Here is a 25,408-nt window from a genome sequence, read left to right as displayed (position 1 = left end):
TCTGTAGCACTCGAGTCATTTTTTTGGCCTGCTTTTCAACCCAAGGAGTGGAGAAACTTTGTACAGCTAATACAGACTGAGGAGCAGGCCCAGAGTTTGGCTCCTTTCTGAAAGATAAAGATATGGTAAATGTTATTCTGGAGGCAATGAAAGAGCCAGAGACAACAAGCCTTTATTCTGATGCTAAAATAGTAAGCCAGGAATATTAATCAGCCTTCCATAATTACATTTTCCATTTGCAGTGTTTTGGTTTTTTGCCATTCTCTAAGTGCAAGCCTCATATGGCTCAGTGGCATGTGTAAGTTTCAGATCTTACATGCTAAGATGCAGCGAGGAGATAATGCTAGATTGGAAAATAAAGCATCTTTTGGAATGGTTTTGATTGGTGCTTGCTAGACACTGGTATGTGGAGATAGCCAAGGCATCTGGGAGACACTGGGGTGCCTTTCAGAGCAGTACCAAGTGAAGGAGGTTTTGGCTTTTGATCCCTAAGGCATACTTGCCTTGCACCTGTATCTGTTTCTTGCTTCCAAAAAGGTCTGCATGTGAGAAGCTGGTGAGGTTTTTGACAAATTGATGAATCCAGCGGGGGCTCCTGGCAACCGAGTGTTGGAAATTGAATGGATTTTATTCAGTGCCCAAAGTATAAATGTAGATATTTATTCAGGCATGGAAATACAAGCTTTGCAGCCTTTTCAATAGTATTTGGAGAGCTGTGCTGAGGCAGCTGTGGCAGTTTTGCCAGCCAGTGTTGGGTGTATGGAGTGAGAAGCTGTTTTTTCAGGATACAGAAGGCAACTGCAGCTGGTTGTGGGAGTAGGGGCAGGATCCGTTGCATGCCCGGTTTCCCTGTGGAAACATGTTACTCTCTGCTTTGGGTCCAGTCCCATCTCTGCTTTAAAAATCCTTCTTACCCATATGGATCAAAAACTAGATGAGGGGGTAGGCATCAGTGCAGGGTTTTTTGTTCAACAATCCCAGTCCAATAAAAACAAATGAATTTTTCCTTGGTTATTTGCTGTAAGCGGAGCAGAGTGCTGTTCTGGGTTTCTCAGTGGAAACTGCATGCTGAAGAGCTGTATTTTCCAGTGCCTGGAAGCTGCTGGCAGAGGCAGTGTGAGATGCTCCTTGGCATGCCAGCCTCCTTGGGGGGTTTTTTTTGTAGGTCTACAGCTTTTTTGGTGTGGGATCAACATTGGCTCAGCCAGCCCATCCAAGGCACCTGGTTCCATGCTCTGAGGTGTCACATGCTTTTGGTGCCTGGATATTGGCACTGAAACTGTGGGTGCTCATTGCTTTGTGGGAGTGAGTTCCTGAACTGAGTGGCCACAGCAGTTTTGATGTTGTTGATGTTGGAAATTGTGTCAGAGGCATGGAGAGTTTGTCTGCAAAGGAATGCTTAACCTGTGATTTAAAGGTGGGCTTAGCAGGCAGGTGACTAGCACCAGCACCCCTGAAGTGACTGTGTAACTGCTGCTTGAATGCAGCTCCTTTTCTTTGTCTGCAGCACATTTCTAAGGAAATGAAACTGAGATTAATCCTTCTGATCTCTTGGGGAGTTTCTTGGCCTTAATAATTTAAAAAGAAATCAGCTTTGGATACTCAAAGAAAAGTGAACTGGATGGGCTTCTGTCCGGTGGCCAAGTAGACTGAAAACTGCCTCTTGCATTATTAGAGCTGTAACCACTTTTGAGTTAAGATCTTAAGAAGTTACATTTTGGCATGAAGTTTTAGCCTGTTGTCCAGTGGGGTAACTTCAGTGGAATGAATCCTGCTTCCCAGAGCAAAAAATCCTCATTGCTTCCTGAGCTGGACTGTAACGTGCCGGTGCATGTAAAGGATGTGTGTTGCCAAAGATTCCTTCCTATGGCCTTATATGCATCATGGGGTCTTTAAAACGTCATTAAAGAAACCTTCTGAAATAGGGAGGAAATAGGAATCTACTCTGGAATAGTGTCCCCAAGGCAAGAATTATATTTATCGGAAAAATCAGCAGGCTTTGGGCTATGACTCACATTTGGAGGTGAAAATTGCACTGGCAGACGTGATTCTGCACCCTTCTGCCTGCTCTGCCCTGCTCTGCCCTGCCCACGCCAGTGCTTTTCATAGGCAGGGCCAGCACCTTCCTGTAAACAGAGCAGAGTTTGGGTTTTGCTAAATAAGCTGAGCAGTAGCTCTGGAGGAGTTGGGTATCTCCATCTGCACCATGTTCCCATCAGTGACCTTCTACTAGCTTTTCCCTTGTGCTTTCCCTAAGGATTTGTGTGGTGGTGCTCTGAGCCAGGGTCTGGAGGGAGGGGGATGCTGGAAGTGTGTGGGCAGGGAAGGCGTGGGGCCATGTCTTTGCCGGCAGATGGGCAGTGTGACCAGCTCAATGGGAAGCTCCAGGCAATGGAGCTTTCTGGCTCCAGTCTGTGCCATGGCAGGATCTCCCTGCCGTGGTCAGCAGCAAGACCCCAGCCCACCCAGTTTGGCAGTGACCTGGCAGCAGGAGCAGCCACTGAGCAGAGCAGGTTTGCTGCAGCACTGTGGTTTGCAAAAATTTCCTTTGGGCACCTCTGTTTCCTTCCACTTCCATTGCAACGAAGTGCTTCAGTATGCTGTTACAGGCACCATTACAGACCTGCTTCTCGGGCTGATGAAAACTTGGGGAAGCTCCATGGGAGGGAAATGTTTATAATCTAGATCTTACCCCTTTAGTTGAAAAAAATCTGTTCCTGTGTCTCTCTTCATGCAAAGATAGTCCATAATGTCTGGTCCTTGCACAGAGGGACCAAGGAGGGTGCAGAGGACACTTCATGTGCTGTGCTTGACACCTCAGTGCTTTCATCAGGACCTCTACAGCATGTCTTGACACTACCCTGTTTTTAAATAGGCAGAAGTTTCTTAGAGCAGCACTGTGCATAGGGGTTGTGTAGGATTAGTGCCCAGTGCCAAAGGTCCCTGTTCTGCTCTGGCTGTGTGCACCCCTGCCCTCCTGGGTTGTGGTGCAGGGGGCTGGAGCTGTTCAGGGCATGTGTAGAGGTGTACAATGAAATAACAGAGGCACCACGGCTTCCAGGAGATGTGTGCAGAAGGGGATCAGGACAGACTGCCTGGGCATGAATGTGGGTGCACCAAAGCCAGTCCCCTCAGGCAGGGACCTCGCTTTGTCCATCACAGCTCAGAAACAGTTTATGAGTGGGCAGTAATGAAAATGCTGAGTGGGGATGTTGCAGCTCTTGCTGTTGCCTTGGCTGCTCCACAGAGCTGAGGAAACAAGGTTAGATTAAATGTGTGTGGAGGAAGTTGGCAGATCACCTCTGACTGTAAAAGCAGCTGAAATTCTTACTCTTGGATCTGGGTAGAGAAGGTCTGGTGGACAGTCCGCATACCTCCCCTCATGCCTTTTAAAGTAAGCGTGTTGGAAGGAGATGCTGGGAAATGCTGGATGGGCTCCTGACATTTTGCTTGCTTACCAGGGGTGGGTAGACAGGAGCATGGTACTCTCCTAATTAATGCTAACGGGTCTGCTGCTGGCCAGGCACGTGGCTGGGACCATGTGCAGGGTGAGGGATGAAGCGTGGGCTTGGCAGGGGCAGGCCGCTGTCTCACAGGGTTTGCTTTCTCCCAGGAGAAGATCGGCTGGCGTAAGGAGGCGTCTCATCTGCTGGTCTTCACCACGGACGATGTGCCCCACATAGCCCTGGATGGGAAGCTGGGGGGGCTGGTGCAGCCCCACGATGGCCAGTGCCACCTGAATGAAGCCAACGAGTACAGCGCGTCCAGCCAGCTGGTGAGCGGGGCACGGGGCCCAGCCCTTGGAGACCTTGGGGGCTGATGGACCTCTCTGGAGACCAGCCAACCCCCATTCCAGCAGCTTTTGGCAAATGCAGTGCCTGGTTTAATCCAGCTTCTCCAATTTGCAAATAAAATTTGCTGTTCCCTTAGGCATTCCCCCACAGTGAATGCTCCTGTGATGTTCAAAAATGAGACTTAGTGAGTTCCTTCAGGGCTCATTGCAAGGGAGGGAAAAGTAACTTGGTGTCCTGAAGAGCATTACATTTTGCCTGCAAATGTAGAGGAAACAGAATATGTAATCCCTTTTCTAAAATGTCCAGAGGACTGTCAGCCTCTTCTTGAGGAGGCTGTATCTACCGTGATGTGGCTACACTAGCAAGTACAGCAGGATGCTCCTCTTATTCACAGCCTTTGAGCACAGCACTAACATGAGTCTTAGTAATAAACAGGCAAACTATCCCTTTTAAAAAATTTAACTCAGGGGAGGAAACTTCTGGGATGAATGAGCACTTGCCTGCCACCTCATTGTCACATCCTTCTGCAGAATGGTGCTTTATTCAGCAGATCACATATGCTAATTATGATTTTTGTTCCTGAATGTCACCTTGTAAGGGGAGAGGAATCTGGGTGGCTGTGTTAAGGCCAGAAGCTGGGCTCTGCAGTGGAACCCCCTGTGCAATCCTTGCAAGTGGATGTATATGTAAGGGAGCACAGTCCCTGAACTGGCTCCGTTATGTGGAGTTTATGCTGGGGAGCTGGCATGGGGATGCTGCCTTGGTGTTTCTATGTTTGAATCTTAGAGGCTCTCAATCAGCCCTCCAGTCTGCAAGTAAATGAGATTTTTTTTTCCAAGGACAGCACTTCAGAAGCAGGCAGGAGTTTTAAACTCAAGCGGGTCTCTTGAAACTGAGCGCTGGTTCGTTGTTTTGTTGCTAGAGCAGTGTCTCCCTGCCATCCTCTCTGCCTGGGAAATCTGCAGAATTAAGAGCTTATTGTAATCTCTTTATGGTCCCAGTATGCAGAAAGAACAGGCAATGGATGTTTCTGCTTTGGGAGAAAAAAATGATACATTTCCACTTCCGCAGTTCTAGATCTCCCTGCCTTGCACCCCTCGAGGTAGCAGCCATTTAGCACATATGCATCTGCTGATGGCAAAGTAGAAGGAGGAAGAAATAAACCCAGTGTTTTGGGTGTTGCTGTAGCTAATCGTGTTGTCAGTCATGTAGTCTAGTGAAGAGTGCTCTGGAAATATTTAACAGATTTCTACTATTTCAGTTGGGATTGTGCTGGTACATCAGGGACTTCATCCCACAACAAAACACGCCATGCGTCTGGAATGAATTTTGCTGTTGGGAAGAGAAGAGCAATGAAATTAGTCTTTGTTTCCATGTTACCCACTAGTCTTTCTGCCCTTTTTCCCCCCTTAGGATTATCCTTCCCTGGCACTTCTTGGGGAGAAACTTGCTGAAAACAACATCCACCTGATTTTCGCTGTTACAAAAAGTCATTACATCCTGTACAAGGTAAGTGCTGCTGAGTTGCCTGGGCTGGGGGGAGACTGAAACCCCTCTTAAGGCCCTGGGGAGTGGAGGCAGCTGCAAATGTGCGTATGCAGTGGTAAACATGTGTGTGTAGTGATAAGGGTGCATGCATGCGGCCACAGGCTGCCCAGTGCAGGCAGGCAAGGCTCAGCCCTGCTAGTCCTTTCAGCAGAAAGCACTAAAGCTTCTTAGAGCAAACAGATATATATGTGTTAGTGAGCATGTGAAGACCTAAAATAGACTCCATGTCAATCTGGAGGTTCGGACGGCTGCCAGCGTGCAGCGTGCCAGAGAGCAGAAACCTGCTCGGCCCATTCTGCAGTGACTTAATCCCATTACCTAATCATGCACAGCGTTCCTGCCCAGCTGTGTTTTTCCATCACCGAGTCCAGGGCCCTGATGTGCCACACACCATTTGAACTGTCCTGCCATTCCCGCTCACCCCTCCAAAAGGAAAGCTGACCCAAGGCACAATGACCAACCTGTGTCTGGAGCTGTGGGGTTTTTTGCTGCTCTGTGGATGCAGGGCTGGTGGTTCAGGCGGGGTTGCTTTCGGGAACCTCTGCCAAAGCCCTTGAGGCTCAAGCAGGAACAACAAGCAGCCATGTTGCTATGGTCTGGATGCTGCTGTTCGCCCACGGGGAGTGGGAGGGCTGAGCTTATTCTCCACCCCCTCTCCTGGGGATGCTCAGGGTTGTGAGGGAAGTCGGGACAGCTGTCCCTCCCTCCCTGCAGTGCACAGCAGCTGGGTCTTGCCCCCTTCAGCAGCAGAGCCAGGTCTGTTTGTCCCTGTCCCATGGCCATGAGCTTTGTTTAATATTTGACATGCCTCATTAGCAATGCTTTACTTTTGAAAGCTCCACATCAATGGGAACCAAACCATACCATGTACACCACTGGGTGACGGGGCAGTGTGTGTGCCCTGTGTCCCTGGCATGGGGTCAATCCCTCCTCATCTTCTGCTTTCCTCTCTGCACCTCAACATTTTAATTTTTCTTCTTTTTTTTTTTTTTTTTTTTAAGAACTTTACCACTTTGATTCCTGGAACAACAGTGGAGATTTTGCACAAAGATTCCAAGAATATCATTGAGCTGATCGTCAAAGCCTACAATGTAAGTGCATTTTAATACCACAGCTGCTGAAGTGAGGAGTGCTAAGAACTTGGCCAGCTCAGCTCCCCCTGGCGAGCTCCACCCGGCTTGGCCACCTCCCTCCCCACTCCTCTCCACTCTGCTGGAGCTGGGATGTCCACCCTGGGGAGGGAAACAAGGTGTGTGAGGAGGAGAAGAAGCATGGATACCCAAGAGCAGAAATTTCACCTCATGTCTCTCATGTGCAGAATTACCCACAAAACACAGCCCCCACCTAAAACAGGTCTCTCTCAGAGCACCCTACCAGTAGGTAAAATAGATTATTTCTTTGTTATCTGATGTTCAGAGGCCTCCCAAGGATGGGACCAGGTCCAGATAAGGTCGCATCCTTGTGTTGCTCTCTGAGCAGCCCACGGTGGTTTTCAGCACCCTGTGAGCATCACCACGCTCCCAAAGGAGCTGCCTGTGTGGCATTGCCAGTGCAGCCTGCACTGCCACAGTGAGGAGGACAGCAAGGGACCTGGGGTGGTACTGCTGACCTGATGTCATCCAGCTCTGTGGAGATCAAGGGAGCAGATCAATTCGAAGCAGCTAAATTGCAAGATCATAGGATAGTTAGGGTCAACATTTGTGTTGACTTCTCCCCAAATTCTTATGGGTCAGGTCTTCATGATCCTGCAAGGTTATTGTTGGGTGTTGGGTTGGAGATCTGACCCCTTAACAGGTCAGGTAGGGTTGTTCATGCATGAGACCTGTGGACACAGCTTTCAATGGCTGCAAGCTCTTCTTGGTACTATGTGTTCATTAGTGCAGGGAGTCAATAAGGACTGCTTTGGAGGAGTTTACACATCCAGAGTCCATGTAGGATTGTGCTGTGCTTTGCATGACCTGTAAATTTCTTCTTTCCTTCCCCCAGCTCCCTGCAGTTAAAGCAGCATTTGATTATGCCCTTGGGAAGAGTGCTTCCCAAAGCTTCACCCTCTCAGGAAGGCAATGAACAGCTAATGCTGCTAATGAGGCCCAGGAGATACTGCTAATCAAAAGCCCAGTTGTCCCAGTTTGTCCCCTTGAGGAAGGAGGTTCTTGTGTCCGAGATGCTTGGCTGGGGAGAAAGAAGTGAATGTTTATTCCACGTTGAGTTTGCATGTGCCATCACATGGAAACCTCCTTTCCCTTGTTTTTGCAGCTGTAAGATGCATCCCTGCCTCCATTTTACTACCCCTCAAGCCTTTGCAGATCAATACAAGCTGATGAAAACCACTGGGAATCCTGTGGCTGCCCCACTGCTCCCTCCTTCTCTTTGCTTGTGAGCTTTCCAGCACAGCTGGCTGGAAACCACTTGGGTGCTTAGACCAAGGTGCCCCATGGAATGAGCTCTGTGGGATGACCGACTGCTGAGACTGGGGTTAGTTTCTTGCCTGGGTGGTGGGTATGGGCTGGGACCCCTGGGAGTGCTGCCAGGAGCTGACAGCTCCCGCCTGTGCCACGGTCAGCCTGGGGCCACCGGAAACCTGGCACCCGCCCAGCCCGTCTCCTCTTGGTAGCTTTGTTTTTTTCCTGAAGTGACGGAGGAAATTCTCACTGAGGGAGACAGCTAAAATTCTGTTTCCCAAGTGGGAGTGAACCTTTTTTTATTCCCTGTGTAAAGGAAAGTCTGAGCATGGAGAAATCCTTCATCTGCAACAGGGACTGTCCTCTCCTGCAGGGTGGCAGTGGCTGGTGTTGTGGGCATGGGCTCAGTCTTTCCCCTTCAGTGTTTTGTCCAGCTCTGGTCCTCTCTCATCTGCTTCCCTCTACCAATGCACACACCAGACTTGCTCAAGATTGCTTTTCCTCATCTCTTCATCTTCCATCTCCCTTTTCTTCTGCCCAGCATGCTGTCCCCTTGCCCTCATCCCACCAGGTGTGAAGCAAAAGAGATTAGGGACTGCTTTCTCCCTGCCCTTCCCCCAAATCTCAACATACCTGGGAGATGGAAAAGCTCATAGGAGGCCATGCCCAGACACTGGGCTGGGTTTGGACTGAAGAGAGCAAATGGGATGTTGGTTTAAGAAGCACATTCCTAAACCAAATCCAGGCAGGTCTTGGGAGTGTTTCTTGTTGCCAGCAGCAGTTGCCTTCCGTGGTGGCTGTGGTGCTGTCAGAAGACACTGGTGTATAGCAGTGCAAAGGGGCTGACAATAATGGCACTGCATTTAGGGTAACAGCATGACTATAGAGGGCTAATAAGAGGATTTGGCGTCTGTGCAGGAACACAGGATGAGCCTGTCCAAGGTCATACTGAGGCCTGGCCTGGTGTCCTGTTTTCTGCCATGCCCCAGACGGGATACTCTGGGAAAGAAGACAGGAGAGCTTATCAGTGTGGCAGCTAATTTCTACAGGATGATTTGGGGCAGAGCAGTATCCATAGACTTATGGGCACACCCAGTGTTCAGCTCACAGGCGATGGATGCTCCATATGGTCCCAGTTGCTACCCCATGAACGGCTTCTCTGTTACAGTAGAGAGATGGGAAATTGTTCCTTTCTTTCCTCAAGGACTGTTTCGATTCACCCAGCCAAAACTCGTTTATTTCCTGTCCATTTCTAAAAGTGTTGGCCATTTGCTGGCACGTGAACCCTGCTTTTGTCATCACATGTACCGGCAAGAGGTCTGATTTAGGACTTTTCCTTAATCTGGCCTCTTTGGTGAGGGCTGGGGACAAGGGGAAGAGGGATGGAGCTGGAAGTTGGCTTTGGATAATAAGCATATTTGTACAAAAAGCTCCATTTTGAAAAACTGTCGTTTTTGGACACCACTGGTATAAAAATCAGTTCCAGCCATTGGAAGAATTAAACAAAACAATGTCATTCTGAATTAATATTTATAAACTTCATTTTGTTGTGACTTTAAAAGTCTGTCTATGCAGCAGGGCAGAGAGATGAGAAGCAGAAGAAAGGGGGTTGAAGCACACCAAAACCTCACAGATGGAAAATGCTCTTCACTTTGAAAAGTGTTTTCAAAGAAAGAGATTTCTCATTTATTTTTTCCTGTGGTGCTGTTTCCAGCTGACACTTATGAAAGGGTGCTTTTTGTTCAGCTTTTTCTTCTAGGAGGCAGAATACATTTTTCTGACCAGTTGGGTAAAATGAAGAAAGCAGGACAGAGTTAGTGCAGTTTCACATCTTCTCTGTGCTGCACAACAGACATTGTAGGACAGCTGCCAGTGGAGAATCAGGCTGTGCACTTTGCTCAGGTTTATGGAGAGGAGGAGGTGCAAATGTGCACACAAAGCTCTGACCTTCAATTCAGAGATTTTCTGTTTGCACTTGAGAATGTTCTCTTCTTTTTCTTGTGCATCCATACGTTTCCAGTACTGGCTGCTGTGTCCATCACACCCATCCTAGAGGGCATAAGCCACCTGCAGGGGTGGTAGGCAGCTCCCTGTGAATCTAGTTGTGATCATCAGAAGTCTTCTGGGCTGGTTAAGTCAAACTCAAATGTCAATGTGTGTGCAGTGTTTCCTACCCACCCTCTGGAAACACTGGGAGAAGAGAGTAAAGCAGAAGAAACCCATCTGTCTTTGGGAGCTTGATGGTTTGCTTTCCCATTGTGTTTCCAGAGTATTCGGTCCAAGGTGGAGCTCACAGTCTGGGACAGCCCTGAGGACATTGGCTTGACCTTCACTGCCACGTGCCAGGACGGGCTGTCCTATCCTGGGCTCAGGAAGTGTGGGGATCTCAAAATTGGAGATACGGTGAGTCTGCCTTTCAGTCTGTTCCTGGGCAATAAAACACAGTTTTGCTCATTTTCCTCTGCTTTCCTCATGATGTTATAGAAACCTACAGAGAGTGGCTCTGCTAGAAGTAGTTCCGCGTGGTGCAGGTCAGTCCAAGGTGAGCTGTGTGGAAAGGGAATACAGGCATCTTGTCTATAGCAGTGAGCTAAAGGTCCTGATCAGGCAGCAGGATGCAATAGTCAAATCAAAAATGGGCTTTTTTCCTTTAATCCCAGATATTCACATCACACTCTCACCTGTGAAATTCTGTGGGCAGCAACCCTCCTCTCCTGTGTTCAGTTCCTAGGGTTATTGGGTGGCAGCGCAGACTGAAATAAATGTTAACATGGCATAATCCATCCTGTGCTTTTTAAAAAGCAGAGAAGCTAAGCTTTGCTTGTTGAGATTGAGTATTGGTGCAGATAAATGGGTTGCTGGGCTGCAGGGCTCAGGCCAGCAGGGAACCTCCTCCCTTTATTCCAACTTTTGCTGTCTGAGGCAATGGGTGTGGGTTCATTAGCAGCCTGATTGCCTTATTTGAGAAGAGTGACTCTGCTAACATACCAGAACTCTCAGTGCTGTGGCATATAAAAATAGTTTGAAAGAGTCAACAGTAGCTGGAGTTTTACCCCGCCAAATAAGGATCATGTGAGGTGTTAAAAAGGGAGGTGGCCGTGCTTTTTTAACTGCATTTATTGGGTCTTGGATAGGTGGGTATAAGCAATCCCTGTAGCTCCGTGTTCCTACAGCAAAACCTGAACCCCCAAGGAAGCAGAGTCAATCTGGCGGTTGATCTTGGACTCCCAACTTCGGCAGGAGCAGGGGGATTGCTCCAGCTGCTGCAGCTTGTGCCATAAAGGATCTGGCAGCGAGTGCAGCAGGGAGCCAGCACTGGCACCGCTCTGTTTTAGGGGCACCCTGAGTGTTGAGGTGCCTGCACAGGCAGAGGTGCCACAGGGTCCTGCGGGTCATGTCCCTCCACTCCCTCTTTTCAGCTCCTTTCTGCCCCATTGCTTCCACGTGGCTCGAGATTTGACTCCTGCTAAGAAAGTTTCCACAAAGAGGATAATGCTGGCACTGGACCCTAATCTGGCAGGGTTTAGTCCTGGGGCTGTGGGTGTCAGTGGGTGAAAGGGAGCAGGATTACCCTGATCCCCATAGCTTGCTTTCTGATCTCCTTCTCCTCTGTAATTCGAGCTTCTATCCTAATTGCTTCAGGCCTTGGGAATGGGAGGGGGTCAAGGGAGGTTTCCTGGGGGTGCAGCTCTGCCGCTGGGGGTGGCTGCTGTGCCTTCGTCTGCATATCACCTCTTAACATGTGGGACAGTGAAGGCAGTGAGAGCTTGAGGTGACCCCCACATGTCCCCAGTGAGAAAGCATTCCTTCCTGAGGCCTAGGAAAGGGTCTCATTTCCTTGGAATAAGGTTAATCCTCCTTGCTAACTGGCAGCTCTGGGCAGTGCTGGCCAGCCCTAACAAAGAGTAGGATTAAATCAGGGGCCAAGCAAGCAACCAAAGTATGGTCTTAGTTTTCTCAAGGAGAAAATCCCTGACACTGGATTTTAGCAACATAAAACAAGCAGGGGTGTGATGTATAACCATTTAATGATCTGTATAACCCTTCTGAGCCAGGCTTGATAGAAGCGTACATTAAAAATGGCCTGTGAGCAGCATGCCAAAAGCTTGCGACTGTGGGGCTGATACACATTTCCACATGCAAATCAGGAGTCCCATAAAACCTCCTAAATCCATGATCTTTTAGGCACCTCAGGCCCTTTGCTGTGCTGGTTAGGTCTTTGATAGTGCTTGTTTTGAGAGAGTTTTCTGGTTTTAATAACATGAAAACTGGGCCGTTTGCTAGAGTTTTGCCCTGTTTATTTCATGGGAATAGGCAGGTTCCTTCCCACTTCACAGAAACCAATATTATATTTTCCTGATGGGGAAAATTGCTGTGAATGGCTGACAACAGAGAGTTTTTAAATGCTAAGGATGCCCAACCCCTTATGGGACTGGCAGATGTTGGTGCAGCTGCCCTTGCTGGATGTGCAATTGTTTGGGGCTTTTTTGCACCCCTGGGAATGAAGCTCTGATGCGCTGAGCTGGGCCCTGTTCCGTGGAATTGCTCCATGGACTCTCCCCAGGACATTTGCTCTTCCCTTCTGGGGAACACCCTCGAGAGCTGCTCTGGGGCCACACCTGTTACCTTACATCTCCACCTGCCCTCCAGGTGTCCTTCGAGGTGGCCGTGGAGGCGCGGAGCTGCCCCGCCGAGGACACATCCCACACCTTCACCATCAAGCCGGCCGGCTTTCGGGACACTCTGGAGGTGGCTGTGACCTACAGCTGCCTGTGTGGCTGCACCGGCCACGCCGCGCCGGCCAGCGGCAAATGCAGCGGCAACGGGACCTACGCCTGCGGGCTCTGCGAGTGCGACCCCGGCTACCTGGGGGCCCGCTGCGAGTGCGAGGAGGGGGCCAGCGGGGTCTTGCACCACGCGCTGTGCCGCGAGGCCGAGGGCAAGCCCCTGTGCAGCGGGCGAGGGGAGTGCAGCTGCAACCAGTGCCTCTGCTACGAGAGCGAGTTCGGCAACATCTACGGGCCCTTCTGCGAGTGCGACGACTTCTCCTGCGCGAGGTACAAGGGAGTCCTCTGCTCAGGTAGGAGCCTTGCCTCCCTTGTGCCCTCCGCGTCGTGGCAGTGGGGAAAGCGCCCCGAGATGGGCAAGGTTGCTGGGCTGGAGTGTGCAGGGGATCTGCCCTCTTTCTGGAGGAGTCTGTGCTCCCTTTCTTTTCCTTATGGGAAAAAGGAGGGAGAGATTTAAAGACATCCGCAGTAAAGAGCAAAAATTGCGCTATCCTTGTCAGAACTGGGTTTCCAGCATTGGAAAATGCTCTCTCCCTGCAGGCTTGTCTGCTGCCTGGGTCCCACGGAGATGAGCAGAGTCTTGGCTTTGGTGGTGCTATTTTGATGTAACTATGCACATCTCTTGTACATTGATGTGTTTCCTTAGGAAAGATTAAACCAGCACAGGCTTTTTGGTGTGTTCATAGGTTGGATTTTTGCTGTGTGTGCCATCCTTCCCTGCCTAGGCAGAAACAATCTTCTTTTAAAGATGAAGTATTTGGTGTAATCCCCTGGCATGTCACAGGTGAAAGGAAGGGTTGTGTTTCAGGCTGTTACTTATTAGAGAAAAGCTGTTTTAAAGATTCCTAAAGCTGTTTTATGTATGGATTGCCCTTCCCACTGGGAAAGCAAGTCATTCACTGGGAAAGTTGTAGCCAGTCAGCTTTGCTTAAATAAAGGTAGAAGAGTTATTTAGCTGTGTTTGCTAAAATGGTTTTAAAACCTCATCAGTCCAAGGTCAAATAATTTACCTTGAACATAATTGCCTGGATTAGTCCTCGGACATAACTCCCTCAGTTGGATCAGGGCAAAGGGTTATTCTTTAAAATTTGCCTGCTTTCAAGCAAGTGAAATATTTCCGTAGCTGAAAACCTTGGACAAAAATTCCAAACAAGTGTAAGCTTGGAAAAAATAGTTACTTTTTATGTTTTCTCCAGGGAAGTGGTGTTTTTTTTCTGCTGCTGTTTATCTTGCCCGCATGTTTCAGAGCTGGGCAGTAAGCTTTGGTTGCAAGTTTCTGGCTGTTGTCACTTTGTCACTGCTGAAGATGAGGCAGTCAATACTTGAGGTTTGGAATTGCCTGGAGCTTCCTGCTGCAGAGCAATGGGAAAGGCCAGTCCCACCCTGACAGTGACTGCCCAGACTGGGGGGTCTGGGGGGCTCTTCCTGCTGATGCAAGAGTGGAAAGATGGGTGAGCAAGCAGGAAAAAGGTGTTTGAAAGTAGATGGGGGGGAAATTAAACTCAACTGTGAAGTAATTAGGAGCAGTACTGCCTGGGGTTTCTCCAGAAGACCACATTGCTTTGATAGCATGATCCCACCCATAAGGAGTATATTTACAAGCAAGCAGGGCAGAATGCTATAAAGAGAGGTTGTAAGTTACTGGTATAGCAGTTGCTGCAAGAGAAGGACACACCTCTGCTCAAATTTCCCGTTCAGCAGGAGGGCCAGAGCTCTGCTGCTCCACTGGAAAGCAAGTTGTCTATTTTCTGTAGCACCTGCTTGCTTCTGTCCCTGTGGAGGGTGTCTGGTGCTGGGAGGAGCAGCATAGCTGGTTTGGGATTTGCTGAAGTTTTTAAAATTAATTTAAAAGTCCTTTTTTAGGACCATGATAATAGTTTCTTTCATAGTCCATAGCTATGAAAGAAAACAAAGGATAGGCTGAGGCCGAGCAGGCTCTTTGCTCGAGGGATGGGGTGGAGTCTGGCACGGCTGTGTGGGGTGGTTTGTTGGCTTTTACTTTTTTTTCTTAAATTCCAGCAGTTATGGTGCTGAATCTGAATTGTAGCAAGCACTGTGCCAGTGACACAACATTTTGAGGTGGTTTTGTCAGGCCAAGAGGCTTGGGATTTACCAGCCCACCACAAGCTTGCATGGCAGGGCTATGCCCGAAGCTGCCCCTAACAAACAGCCCTCTGCCACACAAACATCCCTGGGGCTTCCAGCAGACCAAGCTCTCTGCCCCCTACAAGTGGGGCCTTCTTAGGTGTTTAGCTCAGCATTAACCATCTGTCCACCAGCACATGTAGATTTGGCATCCAGAAGAGTTTGGCTGATGCCTTGGGAGCAGGTTGATTGCCAGGGCAGTTGCTACAGTGGCCGGTTGCCGGTTTTGTTCTTGCTAGGGGATGAAATGACACCCTGCCCTCACTCTGTCTTTTCCTGGGTGCAACGTCTGTCCCTAAAAGGCTCTGGCATCCCTGTGCCCAGCACTCTGACAGGCTGAATCCCAGTGTAGGGGGAGACCAACAGTTTAGCTAATGCACAAACCAAAAAAGTGGCATGTAGGGAGCTGTCATTTCGCTGCAGATTATTGTCTGTCCTTGCTTGGGAGTTTCTTGGCTTGGATCCATGAGGGAATCTCATCACTGCTGTCAAGGGTTTTACTCATACTCTTTGAATCCTCTGGTTGAGTAGAAGGCAGTTACTGCCTCTCAGTGCATTTCTGATGACTGACTGTACTTTGAACAGTGGAACCCCACCTCAGGTTTAGCACACAGGCTGTGGTGTCCCCCAGCAAATGCATTTGCACCTGCCCCAGCTGTTGAACAAGATGATACCATGGACCTCGGAGTGCCCATCCCAGACAGAGCTAGGGAGAAAACAGCCAGTCCAGCCTGAGCTGAGGTTTTGGGGAGCACCAGGAGGAAAGCACAGTTTTCTGAGCTGAGAAGTAAAAATCCACTCAGGCAAACTGCTTTGCACCTACGTGGCTGTGGTTTATGGCATGCCTCAGCTCAGAGGCCCATGAGCCCATCACCAGCTCAGGCATTTCTTCCTTTTATGATCTGTAGCAAAGCTGTCCCCATTGAGTCACTGCCATGGCACAGGGATGGGTGGCATGTTATGCTCAGGCATCCTGTATTCCTAGCAAAAGCCATGGTGGGATGCTCTGAAATGGACTGGTTTCTTGTCTCTTGGCATTTGGTCCTTTGGCTAGGAAAAAACATTTTCATTCCTGGATCCATTTATAAATATTGGAGCCTCATTTTTTCAGCATTTGAGAGGAGAGATGTCTGCAGACAGTGCTGCCCATGGCTCCAGTCCTTTTATAGTCCCCCCCATGAAGTGGAGAAGCAGATTTTGGGTGAGAGAGAATCTAAAGAAGCAGCAAGAATTTAATTCCTGCTAGTGGGAGGTTTAATGTGCTTGCATCTGTGAGGCAGGTGGGAAAAGGGAGTAATTCATAACATGGAGTAAATGCTGATTCAAGTTGCAGCCAACTCCTAGTCAATGTCACTTAGTCACTAATAAGTGGCATTTGTTCTGCTGCTCCACAAGTCCAGTTAAGAGCTCCAGAGTAGCTGTTTCAAACCATTAATCCAGCTTCTGGAAGGGCCATAGGGGATGGGTTGCACGAGCATTTTGTTCTTCTAAAAGAAATGCAGCTGGGTTATCTTCAGCACCGTGCTCTGACAAAGCAGGCAGTTGCTTCCCAAACCCTCAAATGCTTTACTCCCAGTTTTATTTTGAGTGGAGAGGGTGCCTTTTTGCCCTGAGATCTTTGGCACATCACTCTGTCTCCTCTGCTCTGAAATGTGGGTGGCTGTGAGAGAGGGGCTGAAAGCCCTCCTGCCTGCAGCTGGGCTGGGGAAGGGGCAGCTGGCTGCACAACCCACAGGCTTTTGAACTCCTTGGCTGCCTGCCAAGCAGTTTGACAAAGGAGGAAACATCTCTGCCCTAATTGCATTCCTGAAGGTCCCATAAAACTAGGTGGCAGGAGGGAGGAGAGGCCCCAGTAAGGGCATCACACATTTGCCTCTAATGAAGAGAGACTGGCTCGTTGGAGGCCAAGCTTCATTAGCTTCAGTTGCTCCAGACCTATTTTTTCTTGGATGGGGAGACACAGAGTAATACGGCATCATATGGGTCTCTAAAGAAATTTCCCCTTACCCACCACCACTGTTCCCCAGTTCCCTGTGTGGGTGTCATTTGTATGCCCTTCAGCCCAGGGTTCTGGTTATGCACAGGCACATCTCTTAATTATGGAAGAGCACTCGTAATGCTGCAGCCATTCCTCCCCCTAAAACATAAAAGATCTCATCCCGAAAATCCATACTGCCTGAGCAACACGGCAGCTACTGATGGTGGTCCAGCTTTGGGGGATTGGGTCTTTTGTGGTTTCTCATCTTAATTTTTTTTAGAATTAGACAATAAATCAGATTTATAAACAGCTTTGCATCTGTAAATGAAGCCCTTCAACGTCTCTCTAGCTTGTAAGCAGCTGTGAGCATCTGAGCTGGTTAAGGTGACTAAAGGTCATGGCTGGCTAAAGCACAGCACGGCAATGATGCCTTGGAGCACAGGAGCTGGTCTGGCCTCCCTTGCCAGCACAGGGCTTCCAGTGACACAGAAAACTCAGGTCAGCAATAAAGCATCGGGTGTCAAACCTGCAAGTACATGCAAGTGCCAGAATCACTTCTGAGATGGGATGTGGGAAGAGACAGCTCATTGAAAATCGAGGGTTTATTTTGCAGAGAATAGCCAAGCTGATGTGTGATGCAACTCCAGCTGCCCTGCAGAAACCACTTCAAAAACTGCTGAGTTGATACAAGTCCTCAGTATTTACTTCTGAATGCTTCCTCTCTTGGTTTCAGTAAATGGGGAAGCTCAGGGAGGCTTTAGCCTGTATGAAGGTCCAGGAAGATAAGGCTTTTTTGTTTGGTTGGTTTGGTTTTTTTTTAACACAGCCTCATGTTAGAAATCTCACTCGTGCTTTTGCTTTTTTTTTTGTGTCTGTAGCACATTTAACAGCGCTGTGGTTGAGGGGAGCCAGTGGGATGATGGCTCAGGGCCAGTGCCCCAGTTTCTCGTCCTGCATTAGAGCCCCGTGCTTTGAGAGTAGCACTTGGGTTTGATTCCCCAGCTGGTATCTCCACCCTGGGGTTTTAGATGGGGTTTGTTACTGTACAGATCACTGTGCCCATGGACACATCTTGTGGAAATAAGCTTTCTTCCTCACATGCTTTTGTAGTTACTATTCACCTGCCCAGTGGTGAATAAAACTACTGTCCTAGGTGGTAATAGCTGGTGTGCATCTGAAAGCTCAGATGTGAGAATAAAGGTGATCCACCTCTTTCAGACACACATCAACATTTTTTTTGGTCTTAATTCTCTTCATTCCTAATGCCTAAACTTTTACCAGAAGCTGCTGTTAAGAAAGAAATGGATAGTATTTGATTTATCAACCTCTGAGTGTGGTTTGAGGAGGAAGGAGAGCTTCTTTTGTGCCCACTGCCTGTGGCTGTGCTGTGGGTGGGGTGGCTTGTGACAAATGTACCCCTGCCAGAAGGGAAGAGGGTGGCCTGTGGCAGAAAGAGGAGAGGGAACAGAGCCTAAACCACATCTGCAATGTTTTCTTTTAAGTCACGTCAAATCTTGTTATCTGTTGGTTTTTCTGAGCACTGCCTAGTAAAAGAGAACCTGAAGGGGAGAGACAAAGGGACCATATAAATATGGAAGTTAAAAATAATCCTTTGGCTGTTGCTAAGTGCTAGTGCAGCTGTGAGCCAGGCAGCTGCAGGGAGATGCAGCTCCGTCTCTGGGGCAGCTGCCCCGCAGGTCAATCCCTCTCTGCTTCCCACGTGGGAGGAGGATGGAGAGCACACATCTACCAGCATATCTGAGGCTTATTTTGGTGACAGAAGATGCAGTGTCAGCTCGGGTCACTGTGCTGTAACCTCACAGTACCCGTTGCTTTGTGAGTAGTCCCAGTCATTAGCAGCAGGTTGGGGGCTCGGGGGTCAGTGGCTGCGGGTGCTGTTGGGGTGCAGGGCATGGGAGGGTGGTTTGGGGTGAGCAAAACCAAGTAAAGTCCTCTGACACAAAACCCTGTATCACTAGGGCGTTGTAGCACTGCGAATGCCCCTTTTCCCACCAAAGAGCAGGGTAGGGGACAGGGAGCTAGAGACAAGCTGAGTCTGGGCTAGAAGACAAAGCAGTATGTGTATGTTGTCACACTGTGTGGGGCATGGGGTGCCCATGGCTCCTTGGCAGCCCACAAACTTGGTTTCAGACACCTTGAGGTCTCTTGCCTACAGTGCCACTGAATAGCCATGGGCCAGAGCAAACAATAAAGAGGTGGCACTGCTGTAGCATCTCTCTTTTACATGGTCAAGACTCAGTCAGACTGCATGTTTATCCTCAAGCTTCCTAAAAACCTTTCTGCTTGCTGCATTCCCATTTGGCCTTTGCTTTTATCACCTGCAGGAGCTGCTCAGCCAAAGGTCCTGTCCTGAGATGTCTGCGTGCCAGAGAATAAATGGGTAAAACAAAATAATCCCCCTGAATAAGAAGGAAAAATAAACCTGTGACTTGCTGTGTCCCATAGCAGTGAGGAACTGAGGCCAGAGCACCTGTGCCTGGCGTCACCACTGGGTGGGCATCCCCTCTCCAGCTTACATCCCCCCTCCACCTGTGAAACAGTTTGGCTCCAGTAAGAATAGACTACAAACATTTAATAAGAAACAAATCAAATAGGGCACCTCTGCTGTCCTCTACCTTTTCTGGGGTTAAACTGTTCTACTAACTCTCGTCACATGGATTGGTGTAAAGAAGTGGAAGGTTTAGGTCAGCTCCATTTATTCCCATCCAGTGGGTCAGCCTAAAAAGAATGTAAGGACCAGGTCAGCTGGCACAGGCAGGGCTGAGGACTGTGGTGGGGAAGAACAGTCAACTGAATCCACCTTCATCCAGCTTGGACTGATGCCACTCTTGCCCTGCTTAAAAGCTCCCTGCAGATACTGTTTGGCTGTGTGTCCAGTGTAATTTGACTGCACGATGTCCAAGTCCCAAACCAGGAAAAAAGCCTTTTTTTTTTTTTTTTAAATATGTGTATCCATAAACCGGATCTATTCTGAGGCCAGCTGTTGAACTGTTGGCATGCCTGCATTCCTGCTTGCCCTCCTGTAGAGCATGGGGCTGCCATGCTGTTTCAATGTTTTGGAGCAGCAGAACGTGACTGCTCAAGCAGTGATTTAGAAAACATTTCCACAGGTGAGGAAGGAACTGTGGAGGCGCCTGCTGCTGCTGAGACATGTGGGATGTTGGCTTTTAGGCCTCGTTCTGGCAACAAGAGCTGGTGTCTGAGCCCTGGGGTCATCCCAGGCTGCTTTCCGTGGTGCCTTGGGTCTGGCCGTGCTTTGCCGGACAGCATTGAGCTCTGAGAGCAACACTTGAAACCTCTCAGCCTTTAGTGTGGAGTGTCATTGAGAAAGTCTGCTCTTGACACAGCATGAAGAGGAGCAGAAACTGCAGGGACGTGTGTGGGACATGCTTACGCGCCGCGGGCAGCCTGCGGTCCTCTGTGCTCGCATCGAACCCTGCACCAGGGTGGCACCTTCTGTGATGGGGAGCAGGGACACCCCGCCCTGAGCTCCCAGATGATTTGAAAGGCTGGAGAGGGGTTCCACCCTTGAGTTGTGTGAGTGGCTGGCTGGCAGTAGCATTCCTCTGTAGAAGTGTTTGATTTTTCCTTGTAGGCAAAGCGTTCCTGAGCATCAGCCAGGACCAAATTCAGCAGGGTGTCCCATGGTGTTCTGGGTGTGCTCATCTCCGGGAGCTGTGGCTCATAGTTCCAATGCAGAGAGGGGCTGAGACCCTTGTGGGAGGTGTTTGCATTCCAAATTTCATCTTCATGAAGTCTGGCACACAGATCCTCAGTGGCCTTTTGGAGGAGCATGAGGCTGACTCAGTGCATGTGTTTACTCACATTTCCAGTCCTTGGGTGGCTCCTGAAACCACTTCCTCCTGGGGCATCATTTCCATCCTTCCCCAATCTCTCTCTTCTTCTTCTTCCTCTCCAAATTTCTTTTTCCCCCTTAACCTGGTTTCTCTTCTCTTTTCAATTTAATACTGAGTCATATGCCACTGTCCTCTGAGAGTGTGCGCCTCCCCATACTGCTCCGTGCCCATTCAAAAAGCTGAAGATCCCAGAGTTCAAATGGCCTCTGGGCTGGGACAAACAGCATGGGGTGATCCCTTGTCTGCTGGCTGTGACCTGTGAAAACATGGCCAGTGCTTGTAGCTGCAATGTAAAAATGCCTGGTTCCCCCTCTAATTGCACTGCTAACGACCCCTGTGCTGTGCTTCAGGTCAGAGGTGGCTGCAGGTCAGTGCAGGTGGATGGTTGTTAGCTGGAATGCTCTGTATGCCAGGGATATGCTCCTCTGGATTTCTTTCACAGCAATTAAATGCAGTATTTGGTATTCCACCACCGGGCATTAGCATTACATTGTTGCCTGTTAAATATTATTGGTTATTGCAAAGTTGGACTCCGTGGTCCTTACAGGTCCCTTCCAACTCGAGATACTCGATGATCTTTGCATGGATTTCACACAGGAACACAAATGATGATTCCATTTGTGTTTGTGCTCATGTTCCTCATGTTCCTCAGCGTTCCCTGGCAGTAGGCATACCCTGCCTGCCCCACCTTGCTCACACCAAGGGATTGTGTTGGCTTTTCACTGAAACAGCAACTGAGTTGGACATTCTCTCCCCAGTGTATCGAGTACTGCTCTCCCAGTATTCCTGGCACGAAAAGGCAAAGCTGCCCTTTGTTACCCCTCCTTTCTCCCTGCCCAGGCTCTCATTGCTGTCCAAGCCTTGCAGCTCTCCCCAAATCTGGCAGCAGCTCCTTGAGGACCAACCCACACAGAGCGCTGCTGTTCCTGCCTCTTTTCACTGCGGTTTCTCCTTGTCCCTGAGTGGACCTTTAGCAAGTGTTAATGCATGCTAATGAGGCATTAAATGCCTGGGCAGAATTAAAGAATACAGAAGTGATGTCTTTGACGTCTTTATGGGAGCCACAGCTCTGTTCTTGGGGCTCTGCTCTTAAAGAGGCACAGCGTGTGGGTTGCAACCGGAGGTGTCATCCGAAGATTCATGCACGTACCCAAAGCCCCTGTCCTGTGCAGCTGCCCCCTCCCATGGCCAGGAACCCCATAGAAGGCTCAAAAAAACCCTGCCAAGATAAACTCAGAAAATAAAGCTTAGATTGTCTTAGAACAAACTTATTTTAAATGCTCTACTGGCCAGCATCTCGGTGAGTTTGGTGTCTGAATTTGGTCTGTCTGGTGATAGTCATTGACAGAAATACACATTTGGAAATGAATGTTGTATTTGGGGTTTAAAGGCAGATGAAAGCCTCAGTTCATCAGGTGAGTGGAATTCTGGGTCTCTGTGTTTCTTGTTGACATGCACTGACAACCTGTGAACTTTGCTCAGTTTTGTTTAAAAAATTGAGCTTAAGCAATTGACCTGACAGGGAAGTGCAGCACAGCCTGTGTGTTCATTCTTTTCATTCTTTCTCCTTTTTTTTTCTTTTTTTCGGTCTTATTTTGAGTGATATTCTGACTTTTTCCAGGTACTTTGTGAAGGGAGAAATCTGTTCCAAAACCATGGACCTTTGGCAAACCTGCACCAAATGATGTGTTTGCATCCAAACACAGAACTGGGCAAGGCTCCCACGGCACTGCATTTTGCAGAGGAAGAATGTCTCTACTCCAGAGCCCACTCCTCTCAACAAGGTCCAGCAGAAAGGGCATTCAACCCATTTGGGCTTTAGCAGGATGGAAATTAAACTGCTTTTTTTTTTTGAAGGATGGATCTGAACCATAGAATTTGTCCCTGGAGTTTAGGGATTTGGAATCGTGCAGCTTTGTTTCTGGAGCCAAGTTTTATTTTAAGAACATATTTGGAGTTTTTTGGGATGGTAGGAGCTGGTAGGAGTCTGCTCAGGCGTCAGAGCAGGAGAATGAAGCTTGTCCTTCCTGGAGGCACCATATGTTGGTGGAAGGGTTGCAGCCCTTTAGCTTTTCTCAAGGCCTTTCTCTGCCGTTCAGCAGCTGCGTGGTTGCCATATGTCATTTCCAAATCTTCCAGAGCCTTCAGAGTGACTAAAGCTGAAGTGCAGAGTTGTATAAACAGATCTGGGCAGAGACGGGCCAAGAAGTGTGTAAGTGGGGGAGAAGCTCCTGGCTCTGCACCCATGGGTGTTGGTGGTATCTGGGCAGGATTGGGAGAGCCAAGTGGAGAATGATTCTTTTTTTTCAAGCAGCTTTATTTGTCAGGTTTTTTTGGGAGAAAGGAAACAAATGGAGAGGTCTGCATTCAAGGGGGTTTCATCTGTGAGCAAGTCTGTGAGGGGCTGGAGAGCTGGCTGGAGAGAGGAGCACTGCTGTGAGAGAGGTGGTGCTGTGTCCTGTGGGAGATCCAACGAACACCTGCACGTGAAGAGATGGAGGTTGATAGGAAAAGTGGCCCTTTTGGAGTTAGAGATTTGGAGGGAGACACAGTAGGGGCAAAACCCCCAGAGGATTCACACACACACCCCCCTTCTGATCTGGCTTAAGGAATAATATAAATTGTTGCCTTCCATGTCAGGTGCTATGGGGGGCACAAAGCCAAGGATGAGCACATGCCCAGAGTGGTGGGATGGTATTTGGGCCCATGACTCAAAGGAAACCAGCACATCCATCCCAGCAGTCCCCAGTCAGGATGAAGCTCTGTACCTCTGGGAGGATCTGGCACCAGCCCTTGCCCCATAGCTCTCCCTGCATCAGTAACAGAGTTGGCAGCGGGACCTGAAAGCTCCAATTCCCAGCTCTGGGTCTCCATCCAAAAGGCCACATGTGGCAGGCTTGGCTGAGGAGCTAATGTAAGTAGAAGTCAAGGATTTGTGGAGTGCTGAGCTTACTTGGAAAAAAAAAAAAAGGAAAAAGAAGGAAGGCTTTATTTTAAGAAAGGCAGCTTTAGATCTCTTTCAGGAAATGACTTCTCACTGCCTATTTTGGCTTTCTGATGGATCATCAGCTGTATCTCGTGGTTGCATTTCAGCTCCACTTCTTTAGCAGAGAGAAGGAAAATGAGGAAAGGCTGGCCAGGGCTACCACAGGAAATCCGCCTGCCCCGGATAGCTTTCGGCTGCCTTCATGAGACAGCAGTTTCCAAAACCATGTCTTCCTTTCCCAGTTCTCACTGAACCCAAAAATTCCCAAGTGAGTGAGAAGATTGGGTGCTTCTTGAAGAGGGGGGTTTTTGTAATGGCAGCGCTGCACTGTGGGGGATGCTGACAGTAGTGTCCAGCTGGTGATGGGGCTTGTGGTATCCATGGCTGAATTAGCAGCTTGAGCCTGCATTTATTCCTTCACCTTTGGTTTCATTAGTCTGCATCTCCAGTGCTATTTTTGATGATTGATGAGCTCAGCCAGTGCTGGGACTTAAATCTTGGCTAAACTCATGTGCTTCAGGATATAAATATCCACTGCAATGGGAAGATGCACAGATCCATGGTGTGTGGCGTAAACAACATTCAGAAAAGCACTATTTACTTCTTACTAACCTCTTAGTGTTTGTTTTGCTGTTTCAGTATTGCGTTGTGGATAAATGAGTGTGGGAAGCTCTCTCCTGGTGTGAGTGGAGGCAGCCGGATGAATTCCAGGTTTCACAGAAACCTTGGACCCTTGACATTTGTCTGTCTGTGTTTATGTAGTAGCCTCCTTAGCACAAGGAGGTTGTTGTCAGGGGGCTCCAGGGGTTGGGGCTGCTGCTGCCAACCTGCCACCCTTCTTCTCCCTGCCAGACTGACATGACCCAGGGGCTGGATCCTAAACCCATCCCTGCTGTTTAAAATTTCCCGAGCTCTCCCCGAGTCCCTGCGGGTGCTGACCATCTGGGTGCTGGCCATGGGCCTGAGCTGTGCCATGGGCAGGCTGCCTGGCCTGGCCTGGCCTTGCCTGGCCTCTTGATGTGCAGTGCTGGCTGCTTTGAGCCATGGAAAGAAGTCAGTAGAGAAGTTGATGATTTATTTGTCTGTGTCTACCTGAGCCCTTTCCCAAATGAAAAGCCCTATGTTTTCCAAGTGTTCAAAGCCTTTTCTGCTGCCCTTCTTCCTCCCACTCAAAATGTGCTGTTCACAGAGCCTCTACCCCAGAGGTTGAGCACTTTTTCTGAGAGATTGGCTGGTCTGGTACAAAATTGATGCTCAAGCAGTGCCCTCTGTCAGTAGGGTTTGACTTCTCTCATAAGCAGATGTTTTTGCTGCTTCCACCCCTTGGGAGTACAAACAAAGTGTGGCTTCTGCGCTGGGGCTCTCTGGGTGATGGGCACAGCAGCCAGGGCTTGTTAAAGGGATGGCACTGGAGAATCTGGAAATTGCTTGCCATAACTTATTTCTCTTAGTTGTTTTTCCTATGGGCTTTTTCTGTTTCAGACTAATTGTTCAAATAACTAAAAATGACAAAAGCACAGCCTTTTGGAGGTCCTGACCCAAAGTCTGGATGTGAGCACAGAGGCACAAAAATAAGTGGCTTGATTTAATGGGAGCAAAATACGGTATGATCTTTCTCCTCCTGAGTGCTCAGAAACCACTAAACTGGCTTAAAAATCAGGATTTGTTTTTCTTGTATGTTAGGCACATCAGTTTAATGTTCTAGATGATGGGGAAAGAAGGAGTGTTGGAGGAGGCTTGTTTTCGAACTTTTTTTACCTCTCCATAAAAGCTGGGATCATGTTTTTTCTTTCAAAAGAAAGCTGGTATTTTTTGCATAACTCTGTGGTGCCCAGAAGTAGGAGTCTTTAGGAAAACCACCTTCTATGAAAAGCCCTAGTGACAGAACTT

General features: G+C 48.8%; 1 protein-coding gene across 1 annotated transcript in view; it reads left to right on the top strand.

The window, feature by feature from the left end:
* ITGB5 (integrin subunit beta 5) overlaps nucleotides 1–25,408 on the top strand; it is a 57,882-nt gene that overhangs the window by 21,947 nt on the left and 10,527 nt on the right. The window contains exons 6-10 of the mRNA XM_032115399.1: nucleotides 3,614–3,775; nucleotides 5,208–5,303; nucleotides 6,344–6,433; nucleotides 10,013–10,147; nucleotides 12,395–12,824. Coding sequence (XP_031971290.1) covers nucleotides 3,614–3,775; nucleotides 5,208–5,303; nucleotides 6,344–6,433; nucleotides 10,013–10,147; nucleotides 12,395–12,824 — 913 coding nt within the window. The remainder of the gene's footprint in view (nucleotides 1–3,613; nucleotides 3,776–5,207; nucleotides 5,304–6,343; nucleotides 6,434–10,012; nucleotides 10,148–12,394; nucleotides 12,825–25,408) is intronic.

Source organism: Corvus moneduloides, chromosome 7 (assembly GCF_009650955.1).
Source record: "Corvus moneduloides isolate bCorMon1 chromosome 7, bCorMon1.pri, whole genome shotgun sequence".
In the NCBI taxonomy this organism is placed as follows: domain Eukaryota; kingdom Metazoa; phylum Chordata; class Aves; order Passeriformes; family Corvidae; genus Corvus; species Corvus moneduloides.
The sequence above is the reverse complement of the archived record's forward strand: the minus strand, read 5'-3'. Positions and strand labels throughout refer to the sequence as shown.